Genomic DNA, 18095 nt, shown 5'->3' with positions numbered 1-18095 from the left:
CAAGTTAAGGTTTGTACCAAAGCAGTGGAATGACCAAGAACTAATGTCAAAACACCGTTTATTCATCTGTGTTTCTTTTGCTCTGTACTTGTTTTTTCCTCAGATTTAGTTCTTCTCTTTCTCACACCTTCAAACACAGACGTACTCTTCTGTACGCCGCTGTTTCTTTCATCCTTCTCCTCCTCTGCCTCTTTTTTATCTCTCTCTGTCACCGCAGCCCTCCTCCTCCTCCTCCTCCTCTTCCCCTTGCGTCCCCTCCACCAGCCTTTATCTCTCCTCTCCCTGTGCCTCCCTTTCTTCCATGTCGCAGGAAAGATAAAGATGATTTTACAGCACAAGACGTACACTTTATGTACAACGTCTTGAGGGAATTCCCAGCAGGCTCTCTCTCTCTGTCTGCCTCTCCCCTTGTGGTTGGTCTATAGTCTGCTTCGGCGCCCCGCAGCGACGATAACGGCTTCTTCTATCATGTTTTCCCCTGCAGTCGTCTGCACGCCAGTGATAAAGATGATGTTTGATATCGCCGTGATGAAACCTGTCTCTCAAATAATCCCAGTTTGACGTTTGTCCACAGAGTCCGCTGCTATCTTCCACTCGGGCAGTTGTCCCGCTGAAACGTTCATTTTTTTGGCACTGATGAGTTTGCATGCCAGAGATCATTTTATACAAGCAGCGTTTGAAATTAACTTTGTGGCTCACCTGCCAAGAACCAGCAAAGTACAAAAAATTACCCGCCAGAAATATGTTTTCTCTCCAGCCAAAATCATTTATATGCAGAACGTTTTTCATGTCATCATGTCAACCGACTCCCCCCCCCCCTTTTCAAACTTATGCTTGTCTAGAATATGGTCCTGTGTGAAATATTCTTTCAATAAGGGGGACAAGAGCAGATTTATTCAGCACTTGCTCCGTCACTTCTACAATGGATCAAGTCTGTAAATCATGAAAACAAACGGTGGATTGTTCCGCCAAAAGAAGCAGATTAAAAATGAAGAGTTTTAGGGCGTTTTCACACCTGTCTTGTTTAGTTCCGTTGAATCGAACCCTGGAGTGTTTACCTCCTTGATGTGGTTCGTTTGGGCAGGTGTGAACACGTCGATCACACTCCGGTACAACCGGACCGAGACCTCGTTGAAGACGTGGTCTTGGTTCAAACTGTCGGTTATATGTAGGGGGATGCCGACGTGAAACTGCAGCAGGGCGAATTAACTTGTGGCCATAATACATTAATGCAACACATTGCATTAAAATGTGCCATTCTGCTTGCATATTTTGGCTTGGTGTATGCAATTGACCGCAATTATGAAGAAACGCCAATTCTGCTGATGGTCTATTTCTAAGAAAACTGTTCTCCCGCGAGATTTCTGCCCAATGAGCAGAGTGACAGCTCTCACATGACTTTTGTTGATACATTTTGGTTGACTTGAAATGTTGCCGTGTGAAACGTCTCATCTACTGTGTGAACGTGTGTGAAAACGCCCTCAGTGTCCCACGATGGAATAAAAACTGTTTCAGAGACTTTTTCATCCTGCAAAGAGTAAAATTTGTGGTAGAAACACTGAATTCTGATGTTTCAGCACAAAAGTGGTGATTACAAAAGTATTATATGAGGTACTGATGTCAGCTTTTGGAAACAAGACTAAAGGTCACCAAGTTTTCTTCGTATGCGTTTTTTTAATCCGTCATCCGACAAAAATCGTTACGTACAGAAACCTCACACACTGAGAACGATGCATTTTATTTCTATATTCTTTGAGCAAATTCGCAATACGAGGCAAAATGGAGTCGTCAAGCAGTGAGGATGATTTTGTGGTCCTCTAAGTTCTTGAAAGAAAACCACCAATTTCCACGATCCAATTGATCCTGAACACACACACCTGATCACAGGTGATCACAGGTGATCACAGGTGATCAGCCTTTCGACTGGATCCGCAGATATTCAGAGCACAGCCTCAAAACGCTGCAACATACAGACAAGATCATGATCAGTAGTCGTCCTGTGATCCGTCTGTGTGTAACGTCTCTGCTGGAGCTGATAGTATCAGTGTTTCCAGGCTGTTGTTTGCTTGTACGGTGGCTCTGAGCGGTCAAACAACTCTGTAAAGGCTTTTGACAGATGCAAAAAAAACGTAGAAAATCGAACCTGCTCTGAAAACTTTAATGATGGATTCGGAGTCGGTGTGTAAACATGACTGACACAATGTGCGACAATTTCGAACGAAAAAAACGGACTTGGTGTGCAAAGACCTAAAGGGTCTTTTTTAGTCCGGTTGAATCGGACTCTGGTTCCTTTAGACTCTTTAGATTTAGGGTTGAATTTATAAATTACAAGCTTCAGAATTTCCCTATTTAAGGTGACTTTAAACTATAACCCACAAGTCATCAACATTAGCGTTAGCTTGTTGTTCTTTGCTTTTATTAGCAACTAAATTATTGTTTTGTCAAAACAAATTTGCAGCAGTGAAATGCGTCCTACAAAACAGGACGGACACGGTGTCAGTAAACAGCAGCTACATACAGGTAGCGGTTCATCGTAGGAACGTAGCTTCACTTCCTGACAGCAGACGACCAGGATGAAGAGTTTGTATTAGTTTAAGTGTGTTAAAATAAGCAGAGACCAACACGTGTTTAAAAGTGTGGAAACTGAAATGTCAGAGACTTCAAATGTTTTTTATGGCGTTTGGGGTTTGCTGAGAGGTTTTACTGACGGGTAATACTTTATTCTGGACACTCGCTGCGTCAGTCTGTCTCTGCTCTTCTCCAGGATTATGTTCTGTTCTCTTGTTTATCTTTAGTTTCTGCGTTTTTGGACTTTCTAGAGAGCAAAACTGAGTCAAGCTGTTTGTACATAAAAGATGACAAACTACATCCACTGATCACAACGTCTGCGACAGCACTTTGCTTAAAGCAGCAGCGTTGTGACAAATGTCATGACCTGGATTTAAGGCGGTATTATTCATCATTCTTGTGGGATTACGAGCTTGTTGGGGGTGAAAAATGAGAAGGGAAAATAGAATATGAGCTTAGAAACAGGAAATAATCATAACAAGAAGAAAATGAGCAGTTTTTTCAATACACAGCAGCTGTAACAACAAGCAGACTGTAAGTATGTGGAAGAATATGTGACTTGCATTAGTTTGTTATCAACCTCAGATGTGCTAATCAGCAAACGTTTGCATGCTAACAGGTGAGGCTGGACCCTAAATGTTGATGATTCAAATAATCAGTGGAGAAACACCTGAAACCCCTTGTTTATATGGACTGAAGCTTTCTCCACTCAGCTGATTTCTTAACTGTCATGTAAACAATAAACCTGGTTTCCGTAATCTGGGTAGAGGATTAGACAAACCTGGCTTCAGGTAGATTAATCCTGACAGTTAAAACCAGGTTTCTAATCAGCTTTTAACAACAGACTGCAGACAGAGAGTACAGCAGACAGCGCACAGTGTCCTCATATTTAAAATTAATTCCTTCCAAAGTCCGACTAAAACTGAAACTAAAACAAAGTAGAAATCTAAATAAGTCACTTTCCACTGCTGAACATCTGACTGTTTGGTAATTCAGACAGTTTCCTGCTGTGAGGAGGAGCTCCTCTCTGTCTGTCACTGCGCCGTCAGTCTGCAAAATAAGTCAGGAAGCAGCATCTTCTTTTACTAATCAGTTCAAATCTGGTTAACAATCTGCTTCATGTAAATGCAGATCCACAGTAACCAGATTACTACAGTACATGAAAACACATTCCTCGATTACCCACGTAACCTGGTTTCTCTGAGTAACCTGGTTACTCGGTGCATGTAAACACACTGAATGACCCAAACACATGATGGAAACGGACGCAGAGCAGATTGACTCTGTTTCCTTGTGCTCTGACGCTCTCAGCTTCAGTGTCAGCAGCAGGACACAAACTTTTTATTTCTCTGACTGTGAGGAAATCTGATGTTTTCACATCACAAATGATGAACAACAGTCCTTCAGGTAAAAAAAATCTTATGTGGGCTGTTACAGGCATGAATTTCTCGTTGTCATGGCTGCAGAATACATTTGGGATGATCAGACGCCTTCCTGATGGTGATGCATTACGGATAAGAATCTAAACGTCTTCAGTGCCTAAAACTTTTGCACAGTACTGTGTCGATATATAGATATGAGAAGATGCATGAAAAAGAAGCGTACGACAAATTAAAAGGTCCGAGCAGGATTAAAAACATGTTTTGCATTCAGCAGTTTCAGCCTCTTGTGTTTCTCCTCCAGGTGTTAACAGGTTAAATGTTAAAGGTGAAAATGAGTCCTGTTTGTCCTAGTGACGCCCTTCTGAAGCTGATACCATGAATTAGTTTTTGTAGCGTCTGAGAACTTTGCCGTCTCTCTATCTTGTCTCTAATCTTTCAATTACTGCGTGTGTGTGTGTGTGTGTGTGTGTGTGTGTGTGTGTGTGTGTGTTTGGAGGGATTTTAGAGATAAAGAGACGTTCGTGAGGATGACTGCACACACACACACACACACACACACACACACACACACACAGACACGCAGACACTTATAGATGATTAACTGATGTGTATGAGCTGTTTCTATCGACTCCGCGACGCATTAAAAATACAAACAATCCTGAGAAACTAAACATTTCCTGGGATGTTTCATACTGGAATAAGACTCACACACTCGCCGTAATGCGCGATGGCAAATTTAGAGCCTCTCTGTCAAAGCTAATTCTCTTTTCTGCTAAGCTCTCAAAGCAGACTCCTCTCCCCCTCCATCACTCCCTCTCTCTCTCTTCATCTCTCACTCTCTCTATCAACACGTTAGTTATTCAAGCAGAGGGAATCTGGCATAAGTCATTTGTCAAACAGAGATAGAAGAAGAGAAGAAAATAGAGAGGGGGAAAAAAACTACAAAGTGTTTTTTTTTTTTTTCCTCCTCCATTTTTCATCCAATGACTAAACACTGCGGCGCTCGAAGATAAAGGAGTGACGACTGAGGATGTCTTCACAGTTGAAGCATTTATTTTCTAAATGCGATATATATATATATATATATATTCATAGAATAAATAAATAATAATTTAATCAGTTGGTATTGCATAACAGTCGTTCAGTATGTTTACATGAACAACACTCTGAATAAGAAGCTGCCACGTTAATAACAATTCTGTTTACCAAGGTCACAGTCAAAATAATCAAATTAAAGGGGACATATTAAGTTTTTTGTGATTTTCTGTTATGATGTTTGATGTTAAACATGTCAAACAAAACTTGAGATGAACATATGTAGAAATGCTGCCTGCGAGTCAAAACTCAGGGCTTCAACCTGCTCTGAACGCTTCGTTTGTAACGTTTTTATTTCTACCTTGCTGACGAGCTGACATCGGCTCGTCACACATGTCCATAAACGGCCATCTGTTCTTTAGCCTTGGTTGCTAAGGTGGTTGCTAAGGTGTTTGTTTGCGTTGTTCGCTCTCATATCAGATTGGCTTTTGGCTCCAACATGTACGGATGGATTTGACAAGTTGACATTTGAAGTAAAGAAGGAGAAAAAGAAGTGAAATCCTGCTACTATAGTTTGTTTACGTAGCCTCCAGAGCCTTCAAGAAGGAAGCTTCCTGAAGCTGACCAATCAGAACAGTGTGGTCTCATCAGGAGGCGGGGCCTTAAAGAGACAGGAGCTAAAACGGCCTGTTTCAGACAGAGGCTGAACTGAGGGGCTGCATAAAGGACCAGTAGAAGATAAATAAGGAGTTTTTAACTGGAAATCATGCAAAGATATTCCAGTAGAGCCCCAGAATATAAATATAGAGCTGGAAATAAAATATACACACACCTGAAGACAAGCTGAAACCTACAAAGACTGGACAGACCACACATAAGGACTGTTTCCATCAACTGGCACTAATTGTTTTCAATCAGTCAGAAGGAGCATAAACATTATGACTGGGAAAAGGCTCAAAAAGAAGAACAAAGAAAGAAAGAAGAAAAAAAAAGCGTATTGTTTGGGTGAGATCCTGGACGGAGAGGCGTCGGTAACTACGGTAACCGTAACTGGAGGTGAGTTGAGTTTGTAATTTCAGGCTCTGTGCAGCTCTGTTCCCTCACATTGACACACAAGTGACGTCATCGGTCGCTGATGTCAAATATGAGACATGTTGAAGTTTCTTTTTCTGACTGACTGGATTTAATTAACAGGAGGACCAGTGAGTTCACAGTGAGACCAGTGAGAAGAACAGGAAGGTAACTGGGGTTGTATTTGTTGCTGCGGTGGTAAAAATCACTGACTGCACAGGTACATTTTTTAAATCACTCCACTTTCCCTCTAGAGAAATCAATTATTATTATACTAACAGTCTGAATGAGTCTTAATCTCTCCATCTGAGGACAGTAGAATCAAGTTCATCACACATCTGAAGGAAAAAAAAAGCAGAAACCTTCGAATGACCTCACCGTCATGGTTGGCGTTTCCCAGCGTCCAGGGCTCGTCAGAGTCAAAGTGTGTGTCTCCTCCGATGCCGGCGCCGGGGAAGTACGCGTGGGCAAGGAAACCCCCCTCTCCGTCGAACGGAGAGCTGTCACCATGGAAACCGGAGGCGAAGAAGATCATGATGTCAGCCTCCTTCCCCTCGTTTTTGATCTCCGAGTACGGCACCTCCTGAGCGGGATGAGAGGAAGAGCGGAGCGTAGTGAAGAAACGACGTATCAAGACGTTTTTGATTGTGTGACATCAAAATAATAACGTAATGAGAACTTTTTGATAATGAAACCGTCATATTAACTTCATTTCTCTGATTGTAACGAGATGCTTTGTTATGATAATAATCTTTATATGAGAATGTTTATTTTCAGTAGATGGTTTTTCTCATAATAAGATCCTTAAAATGCTTCGTCCTCATGATGTGAAGAGTTTCTCAGTATAACAAGATTCTTTAGTCTTTATAACAAGATGATTTATTAGTACAATTTCTTTGGTACTGAGTGATAAATAGCTCTGATTTATTATGTTCACTTCTGTTTGTTTTGATCATTTCTGTTCTATTTTACATTATTTAATCTTGATGCAGTAGATGTCTTCAAAATGATGAAAGTATAAAAACACAATCAGAGAGGAAAAGACAACAGAAATGACTGTTTGTAATAATGTATAGAGTTGGCTGCAAAAATAATCATTTTTCAAGCTGAAACAGAACATTTTCTGGTTCCAGCTTCTCGTATTTGCTGTTTTTTTCTTTTTCATACATAACAGTGACTTGAATATCTTGGAAGGTTTCGGACCGTTAGTCAAACTGAAGACATCGCTGTGGCCTCTGAGAGACTGTGAAAGCAGAAGTGTAATGTAGTGTGATCTTCTCTGACCTGGAAGGAGAGCGGAGTGACGGTCTGCCACACGTTGAAGGCTTGTCGGATCGCTCTCTGGGTGTCTTTCTCTCCCACTTTAGGGGTGAAGTTAGATATGCTGCGGGAAAGAAAAAAACAAGAGCGCAAGTTACAGATATACACAGGAAGGAGCCAGTCAGTATAATCCTGCAGAGATGCTTTTCAGCTCATCGAATATCTTTGGTAAACATCTATTATGATGCTGGAATTTGTGTCCAAAGACTTCCTGAAACCAACATTCACACCTACAACCACACTTATTACACCAGCAGAACCCCTAAAACATCACATGACACATAGAAATCCCAAATACAACCTTTTAATTTTATTTTCTGTGCTCATTAATCTGTCCAAACCTGTATTTTTACTAAGATGAATGAATTTATATCCAGTATCGGCCAGTTCTTTAGCTTTAGTGCTCAGAAACCATCGCAGCAGCAGCACAGTTAAGCTGTTTCCCTCCGTCGGGTGATAAATGTGCAGCTATAAGAGACGAATGAGGCAGAAAGGTCATTATAGAGTAATTGCAGGAGAGGAGACGTGCCATCCATATCTATTCAGCTGTGAGAGAGGCTGAAGGTGTATCATTACATGTTTTATCTGTCACTTCACTGTCACCCGACACTTTCATGTAGCATCTTTTAGAAGAAAGAAAGCTTTTAAACCTCTGGTATCACTTTCTAACTGTGCCAGAGAATACAAGAGAGAGAGATACGAGGAGGGAGGAGGAGGACAGATGGACTGATTGGCTGAGGCAGAGAGGAGAGGAGGAGGAGGAGGAGGAGGAGGAGGAGGAGGAGGAGGGTTGGTGTAAAAAGAAAAGCTCGGACAAGAGCAGCAGGGGGCAAATGCTTTGTTCCCATCTAGAAAAATACATTATGGAAATAAATATCAGCACATTACAGGATGGGCCGTAATTCAACATTTATACATGAGCGCACAGCAGCTTCCTGATGTGAATAAATAATTCCATCTGGCTAAGAAGTGGAAATGTTTATTGCACTTTCTGTAGTTTACGGCCAGTTGGGCGCCGCCTCATGCTGGGAACGGATTGTGAGTTGTGACGCGAGCGAATATAAAACACGACCGGAATAATAATAATAATAAAGGAAGATGCAGATTGAGTCTGAACGAGGCGTCCTTAAAGGGATATACAACTCAATTTAAATAATTAGATTGTACTTTTCTCCTTTTATGTTTTCTGTTTGATGATTGCTGTGAAAGAGCGATTTGAGATATAAAACATGAAACATAAAGAGGGAATTACTTTAAAGAGCGTTCTGTGTCTGCGCTGCCACGCTGACTCTCTTCCTGACAGGTTGTTTACTGCACCGTTGTTGTTCTGTAAACAACTTGTTGTGAGAGACACGAAGCAGAGTTTGAACTGAGAGAGGATAATTCATTCACGCTTGTTTGACAGCAGTTTTTATTGTATTTTTGTATCAAATAATTTAAAAACGTCTAAAGCCATTTTGTTGAAATCAAGAAGAGATCACTTTCTGATAAGACGCCCGTTGTAAAGTGTTTATAAGCATTGATTAATGTCTTCATTAATGATTAATGAATCATTTACTAATTATTTATAAATAATTTATGAGACATTTATTAGAATAACTTTTGGGTCGTCCTGATGAACTGATGACTTTCATGTCTACACATATAATATATATTTGTTTGCTGACAGTGGACACAAGTAAGTTTGAGAACCTCTGAGTTCAGACTGACTGCAACAAGTCCTCCAAATGAAACGATACCTGGTTTGATCATGTGACTCCAGAACGACACAGAGGAGTATTTTCTAGTTTTCTAGTTTTCTGGCGCCTCTATCAGCAGTAATCAGCAGGACGACGTTATTTGTCTGTGCTTTCCAAAACCGTCACACATCACTGTTAAACAATAATGATGTTTCATGATGTGACACTGCTGTGGTTAAGGTCTGGTTGGGTTTAGGGAAAGGTGATGGTTTGGGTTAAAATGTTGCTAGGCCACCTTCATCGTCATGGCTACAATAATAACCATGGGGTTAAGGTTAGCGGGAGATCGTAGTTGAGCTTTTTAAAAAACTATCCCAACCAAGCGACAACCTCCGGGGCTGTAAAATGATGCCAGTGTGGAAGTGCCAAAACCTGCAGTTCCTTGAACGACCACTTGAGGCTCCAAAAGCGAGTCAATCCCCATAGACCCCCATGTTAAAATGTCCAACTTTACAGCAGAAATAAACATGTTTACAGCCTGGTACAAACAACGGTTTTGGTCTCTGTAGCTAATTTCCTCTTTCATGACAACTGTACGGGGGGTGAATTTTTTTATAACTCACCCGTTTAAATTTTATTAAGCCATAAAGTTATCATAATGAAGGACATGGCTGCTTTGAGTGACAGGTCCGCCAGCCGCTAGGTGGCTTGTTTCAGCCATTCGGCCCGCTTCTTTGACCATTTTTGATTGGCTGGGAGTTAGGCAGCGTCACGCACTGCCAAGATGGCGACGGCCAGAGCGGCTCACTTTGAGCTTCAAAACCGCTCTTCAGAAACCAACGGGTGACATCACGGTAACTACGTCTATATTTTTATACAGTCTATGGTCCCGACTCGCGGTTGGAAACAGGAAATAAACAGCGTCTCCTGCAGCAAAGTCCACTGTTGGTTAAAGCCTCCATCTGTCCACATATATAAACGTCATCTGAACTGCAACACTGCTCACAGTTAGTATGACCGCTAGATGGCAGCTGTCACTAAAACGTAACTACAGGTCGTTTTTTGGGCGACTGACGTTACGACCTGTTGTGTTGTTTTTCTTGGGAGGACAGTGACAGTTTCATAACTCTCTACATGCAAATCCCTTTATAAAGTATATTTATAAATCCAACTTTCCACCCTAAAGCCCAGCGATTAATGTGTGTGTGTGTGTGTGTGTGTGTGTGTGTGTGTGTGTGTGCGTGAGGCAGACAGCTACGTAGCATTTGTCTGATTTGAGTAAATGGTGTGGAACGTTACGGCAGTGAAGCTGGCCAAATGACCTGTGGCCAAAACACACAGATGGTGTAGCCTACTGTCACACACACACACACACACACACACACACACACACACACTATTTGGAGATGCAGAGACAGCAGCCACACACACCCGATACATTTAAATAACAAAACCCTTTTCAGAGAATTAAGAGTAAAGGTATCGAATAAAGGTGAGAACGAGTGAGAATCAAAGCGTCTGACTCGAAGCAGATAATTTGATCGATAACTAAAATAATAATTAGTTGCAGTCTTAATCCAAACCATAAACATCAACATCACGGTGGCGCTAGATGAAAAGTCAGAGCATCACCAAAGTACAGAGTTAATTCTCTGGGCTTCATGGATTTCTGTGCCAAATTTTACAGCAATCCATCCAAAAGTTGTTGAGATATTTCACTAAAAAACAATTTCATGGTGGTGCTACAGGAAAACTCAGAGGTTCATCAAAGTCAGTAGGATTTATCCTCTGGGGAACATGAAGCGTTAGCCCGCGATTCCACAGAAATTCATATAATAGTTAATGAGATATTTCAGTCTGGACCGACTGACAGATCGACATCTTTAGAGGCGCGCTGCTAAAAACATATGAGACAAATCTCTGATTCTTTGACTTTATCACAGTAGCATCACTTCATAAAAAACACGCATCATCCACAGAGGACCTTCAGTCAGTCAGTCAGGTAGAGCAGATACAGATGCAGATGTTCTCTTTCAAGTCAGTTTCAATCAAATGTGCTTTGTTGGCAGGAAAGTTAAGAACAATGCTGCCAAAGCAGCAACATAAAACTTCAGCATCTCTCTGTGTTTCTGTTTCGTCTTTTTTCCCTTGTCTCTTCCCCCTCTCTCTCTCTCTCTCTTTCGCTCTCTCTCTAAATCTCTCAACTGTGTTTTTTTTTTAAATTCACCTCCCTGCCCTGAGGCATCAGTGGAAATTTTCATTTACAGATACAGTTGCATAATCCTGCAGCTCCAGCATCTAGCAGAGGGAGATGATTTACAGTCGCCAGCAGCCCTAAAAATCCCTCTACATGCATCTCTTTGCATCGCCGTCAGTGTCACATCAACACATTACTGCAGCTGCGGTGCAGAGCAGAGAAGAAAATCATCCTGACTGAGCTCATCTGTATGAGTGTCTGGCAGGTTACATGAAAAATTACTCTACTTATTACTCCACAGCCTCATGTTCCATCTTCTAACACATGTAGAAGAAGACGAGGAGACGTTGTGGTTTAACAAGTAACCAGCTGACAGTTAGCTTAACGTTAGCCGTAGCTTTGTTCTCACAGCCTCCAACTCTGAATGTAGCAGCGGCTAACGTTAGCGAGACAGCTAAAAAGACACAACATGTAAATGAGTCACATTTCTCCTCTTTTCACTGTAAAATGTAACTTCTTGTTTCAACTTTAAAATATGAGTTAAAGGGACGCCTTAAAATTTCAACAGATATAAAAAGTTCCTCTAACACCAACCAAAAGTTATCTTAACTAAATATCACATGTTTTATAAACTTCAGCCTTCGTTTGGCCAGTTCAGAGCCAGTTTTTTATCTGACAAACAACAACAGTACAAAGAGGAAATGCAGAGCTGCTCTTGGTGACATCATCATCATCATCGCCTACAGGACTGAATTAAAGACTGACCTTCATCATTATTTGCATTGTTTTTATCATGATGAAAAGAAACAACCATGATTTATTTTAACATATATTAAAGACACACATGTATGTTTTCTTCTAACTACAAAACAGACGAGTCTCAAACAATGCATGCTGGGAAATCTGCTAATATGTTGATCATGTTTCTTACAGCAGTTCATTCGTTCAACTCATCGATTCAAGTCAAGAGAGTTCAAGTCAGAGGAACTCATAAATATGACTTATGAAATGAAATATAAATAAAAAATAGAAATTTTAGGTTGAATTAGGTTAATGATGATATTTTACAGTGTAGATGGTGACTAACTGCGTCTCCACACCAAGCTAGCACATAGCGGACCAGCCTTCCCACTGAGATTGAACTGGTATCAACCCTCCAGCAAACTACCAGTAAGACGGCAAACAAGCCCATCCCCAAACTGTCCCAGTAACGGAGCGTTACTGGGATTATAACTGTAATGTAATTAATTTTACACCACTGAAAAAATAATCTGATCCTTAAAAATCTATTTGGTGTTTTCTTCAATATCTCAATAGTTTCAAAATGAATGAACGTTACTTTTATTTGTTTCAATATGTGAAAATGATAAGATAAGAGATATATAAGATGAACTTTGTTAAAAACTAACTAAACTAAAGACTACAATTGGCTCCAAATTAGTTGTGATGTCACAAACCCTGCTCGTAGGTTAAACTCAGATTCTTCCATTTTTTCCCCATTAAAGGCTTTTTTGGGGAGTTTTTCCACCAAGAAAAACATATTTTTGACTGGAGGTGGAGTTTAATGAATTTATATTGTTTTCAGCACTAAAGAGACTAAACATTACTGTAAATGGTGAAATTTAACTGAGCTTGAAGAGATTTAAAAGCTTTAGAGTTGGTTGATATTGATCATCAGCGCAGTGATAAGTTAAGGTCGATGGTTTAGGTTCAGCATCTAAAATACACTTGACTTAAAACATGAGACGTGATACAAACTCTTGTCTCGAGGGTCCAAATAATGTGTTTTGTACTGAACATTTGTCCTCCAGTAAGAGAATATCAAACTGTACTAATGTGAGTAATGTAATCTAGGCAGCATTATGTCTTCTCAGAAACATTAACCATTGCAAATTAGTTACATATGGGTGTAATTCATAGGAGACAGCGCTGGCTCTAGAGATGGTTTTGGCGCCTCAGAAGAAGAACAATTAAGTTAAAAACGATTCCAGTAAATGCAGCTTGAACAACACTGAGCGACTGCAGAAATGTGACAGCTGATCGCAGGTGAAACACGAGGAGGAAGAACTGAGGAGACTCAAATACAGTAAGGGGTAACCAGATAGGACTGTGATCTCACACGGTGGGTTTTATGTAACGCTGCAGAGTGGGAAGCTGTAATGCAGGAGAGCTGGGATGCCTTCAGTGTCTCGTGGGAGCGGCGTAATTTACATGAGACCTATAAAGCTCTGAGTAGGACGGCGTGGAGGGGAAAGGAGGGAAAGAAAGAGATCCAAGGAGGAGCGAGAGAAAGAGATTCAAGTGTCTTAATAAAAAATCTTTATCAGCGGTAGTTCAAGCAGTACAAGTTGTTAAAAACTGAAAACTGTGTCGAAACTATTTAAAAAAAGACTAAAATAGAAGAAGAGAAGGAAGGAAATGAGGGGAAGGAAGTCGGGTAGAGTGACTCAGTGAAATCAAGATTTAATCTCAAAATTAAACTTGAAATATTTGTTCCTATGATGTTCACTATTCTGTCATATTTTATACATCCAACAGATTATACAAATCAGAAAGATGCTTACAGATTATTACATTATTTGAACCATAATTTGAAACAGGATTAGGGTTAGGGGTTAGGGTTAGGGTTAGGGGTTATGGGTTAGGGGGTTATGGGTTAGGGTTAGGGTTAGGGGTTATGGGTTAGGGTTAGGGTTAGGGTTAGGGGTTAGGGTTAGGGTTAGGGGTTATGGGTTAGGGTTAGGGTTAGGGGTTATGGGTTAGGGGGTTAGGGGGTTGGGGTTAGGGTTAGTTTGAAACAGGAAGAAAGCAAAAACTTAAATGGACTATTTAATGTAAAATAATAAAATAAGGGAACTGAACTGTCTAATATTTAATGGTGCAATTGCAAATTCTCTTTAACTTCCAAGAGAAAACTCGCTCGACCCGTAAAAGATTAATCTCATTCTGACCTCAAAAAACATTTTAAAGATTCCTTCAGTGTCGGTGAACATTAGTCTCATATTGAAAATGTGCTTTAGTTCAGGTTCTCCTGTTAAATTCAAGCTGTAATTTGGTTCCTGCACTTCAGACCAAATGAAAAAATTACATTGCAGCTTTTTGGCTTCCGACAAACAAACCAAAACCTGAAGTCACAAAGACCGACAGGTGACTCATTCTGTCGTCATCGACTCACAGAGACTGAAACTGGCTCGACACAGTTAACGCATCGTAATGAAACACACACGTCCGCACTGGTTTTTCTTAAAGTTAGTTCATTTTACTTGCATTTAAATCACAGAGTGATCTGTGAATCCTCGTGGTGCGTTCACATGCTGAAGTGAAGGTCGGTCAACAGACATCCTCCATTCAGCTGACACATACCACTACATTCCTTAACTATGATGTCTGGAAACTCAACACAAATAATCATCAATGTTGTAAAAACTTGTCATCATTTTGATATTAAATGAAAATTATTTTGCTGACCTCACGAGTGAAGGTCAGTTTTAGCGACATGACAGCTCACGAACGCACCAATCATAATAACTGTGAGTTATAAGTGCAGACGTGTGTTCGGGTGGGTGAAGCGCTGAATTTTAAGGTGGGTGTATCACCTGAATATTTCATTCAAGAGATTTAGAGAATTCTGCAAAATATTACAAAAGCTGAAATATGGCTGCATGTTTTGGGAACTGACGCAGTGACAGCAGCTGTATTCAGATGTCTGTAGTTTGTCTTAAACGTGTAAAACCACTGGTATGGTCCTTTAAGTTCGCTCACAGCTAATTTTAGAATCAGGCCACATTGAGTTTGAGGTCACGACAGCTGATTAATGTCTGTCTGATGATCTGTTGGATGTCTGGCAGGTCAGAAACATTTCCTTGTTTTGATGATAAAAAACATAATTCAGGTAATAATGTAATAATTCATACATGTAGTCAAATCTGTTGTCTGCTAAAAGTTTCATTCATATACGTCTCTGGTGTTCACAAAGAGTTCATGAAGAAATGTTTAGTCATATTGTTATTTGAAACTGCAGCAGGAAACGAGGCCTAAACACATGTAGACTTGTTTCTATTTGATTTACACCTCAAAATCTTATTTTGAATTAGATTTTTGAGTGGGAGAAAAGAAGGAGAGAGAGACCTACAGAAAGAGAAAGAAACAGAGAGAGAGAGAGAGAGAGTAAAGTGGGCAGAAGCAGCACTGAGAGCCGGGATGTGTTCAGGATCTCGAGGGACGGCTGTAATCTGCATTAGACCTATATTACATGGCTGAGCTGCCGGTCGGATTGTCGGATCACACGGTGGAGGGTTTTTACTGTATGTAGACAGTAGAACACAGTAGAATCAGGTGGAAAGAGAGAAGCAGTGACAAGAAAGACGGAGAGACGAGTGGGTGGATGTAACGCAAGGATACGAGATGCATTCAGGGTCCCGTGGGACGGAGCTAATTTACATCAGGGCCTCGCCAAGTTCAGGCTGAGAGAGAGAGAGAGAGAGAGAGGAGGAGGAGGAGGAGGGGTGAAGAGATCGAAAGTGAATGAAAAGAAGGAGAGAAAGGGAAAAAGAAAGAGAGAAAAAACAGAATGGAAAGAGAGGGAGTAACATTTACATGAACAGAAGATAGAGACAGAGGGATAGATAGATTACCTGTAGGAGATCTTTTTATCTCTCCATTTCTGTCCCGTCAGAGCGTAGCGTTTATTCCTCTGCCGGCGGCTGGTGTGAGGATGATCTGGAACGCCACAGCGAGGCCTCCTCATCCACCTGGACACAAAACCAACATGTAAGTCATGTTGAACGGGACTCCGGTTGGTTTTCCTCCTTTAGTGCGATTTGTTTGTGCAGATCTGAACACAACACAGAGACCCTTTAGAGGAAGTGGTCTCAGTCCGCTCACAAACGAAACGTTCATTTAGAGTGGAAACATGATCCAACCTCCATCTGAATATGTTAATTTAGGCTTCAGAGAGTAATGATCAGCATTTTTCACTATTTTCTGACATTTTATATTAACGAAAATAATTATCAGACCTATTGATAATGAAAGCTCATATGAGCGCGTCAATACCGACTGACAAGGACGCAGAGATCAGAGCTGCAACAATAAGCTGATCGACATCAGTTTTTGCCAAATATTTTGATAATCGATTAATCGTAAATTCTTTAAGACAAAAAAATCCAAAATTGTCTGATTCCAGCTTCTCAAATGTGAATATTTTCTGGTTTCTTTGGTTCTATATGACAGTAAACTGAATATCTTTGAGTTGTGAACAAAACAAAACATTTGAGGACGTCATGTTGAGCTTTAGGAAACAGGTATCAACATTTTTCACTATTTTCTGACATTTATAGACATAAACTTATCAATTAACTAAGAAAATATGATTCATTGATCATTAGTTGCACCCCTAGCGGAGAAGTGCCACTATGTGTGTTTCAGGTAACATTTGAGCTACATTTTTAGCCTGTTAGCATTTCTTAGCGAGCAGGGAAGCAACATTTATTTTGCCTCTCTTCCTCTTCTCTTAGCTTCCTGGTCCACTCTTTGTCAATTTTAACCCTCATTTGTATAAATTTGACATTTTTCAACTTTCAATCCCTTGATTTTTTTGCGCTACAGGTCATTCTCATGTCACCTGAAATCCCACAATGCCTTGTGAAGCGATTCACTCGTGTCTCAAATGAAGGGCAGCTAACTCAGGTCGTGGGTCTTCACCCTTACAGTATTATGAGGGAATACTACTGCCCTGCCTTGTGTTCTCTGTGCAATTTTATAAAAGATAACTTTACAACAAATGAAGACAATGTGAGCTGTAACAATTTAAAAACTAGATTTTGACACATGCTGTGTTTCAAATCGCGTACTTCTGTACTTACACTTCACACTTTGAGCGCATAAGTGCGTTCACACTGAGAAATATGGAAAAATGCACTGTGAGTACCCGGATGGTGCACTCAAAACGGTCAAAAAGTTGAGAGTGGAACTATGGATACTTCTCACCCTCAATGGTCGCCATCTTGGCTACGTAGCGGAAGGGGAGGGACCACTTTTCAAACTGGAAATGGCGGCCGGGTACGTTGTAACTACGGTGAACATCACCACATTATACAAATGTAAGTTATACATGTGTTTTTTAGCACTAAGCACCACTATACTGTTGTCGGATATAAGCCATCAGTATGTTTTTTGGGTTAATTTAGCAGTCTGTAATGATTTGGTAGCACGAACAATAACGCGAATGCTAACGCTAGCTAATGCTAGTATGCGATCGTCATTTCCGGTAAGTGCACAATGGCTGTGTTTGATTTGAGACGACACTACCCTGTCAAAATTCACGGACTAAGCCTGTAATATATAGTGTAGACAGTGTACTACATGAAAGTGTACTGACAGCAGTACGTGATTTGAGACGCAGCATCAGAGTCCGTCTGTCCTCCACATGATGGAGGAGGGAGGACATGTTATACTTTGTACTTCAGGGGCTTTTAGAGCAAACCAGATAAGTATCTGTTTGAAAACACACATAATTTCACAAAAAAATGACTTATCTGTTGACACTGAAGCCTACATAGATAGATGGATATCAGTTAATTCTCTCTGAGATTATCTCTGGCTCTTATGCACCCCTCTCCTTCCTCTCTGCTGACTCACTCTATAGTCGTCTCGTCCAGTATTCCCGTCACGGGGATGCCGTAGAAGCGCTGCATGGCGGCCACGGCGGACTGCATGGCTTTCTCCTGCCGCAGGTCTGACGTTCGGACGTCGTGAGGCAGCAGGTAGCCGTAGTTCTTCAGCCACGTCTGAAAGAGAGAGAGAGAGAGAGAGAGAGAGAGAGGGAGCAGGTACAAAGAATGA

The 18095-nt window shown here is 40.8% G+C and overlaps 1 protein-coding gene across 1 annotated transcript in view; it reads right to left on the bottom strand.

The window, feature by feature from the left end:
- mmp24 (matrix metallopeptidase 24) overlaps window positions 1-18095 on the bottom strand; it is an 87327-nt gene that overhangs the window by 38038 nt on the left and 31194 nt on the right. The window contains exons 2-5 of the mRNA XM_067586176.1: window positions 17892-18040; window positions 15887-16003; window positions 7341-7440; window positions 6435-6639 (exon numbers count right to left, since the gene is read on the bottom strand). Of these exons, the coding sequence (XP_067442277.1) occupies window positions 6435-6639; window positions 7341-7440; window positions 15887-16003; window positions 17892-18040 (571 nt within the window). The remainder of the gene's footprint in view (window positions 1-6434; window positions 6640-7340; window positions 7441-15886; window positions 16004-17891; window positions 18041-18095) is intronic.

The sequence above is a fragment of the Thunnus thynnus genome, chromosome 4 (genome assembly GCF_963924715.1).
Source record: "Thunnus thynnus chromosome 4, fThuThy2.1, whole genome shotgun sequence".
Classification (NCBI taxonomy): Eukaryota; Metazoa; Chordata; class Actinopteri; order Scombriformes; family Scombridae; genus Thunnus; species Thunnus thynnus.
Note: the sequence above shows the minus strand (reverse complement) of the source record. Positions and strands in the feature narration are given on the sequence as shown.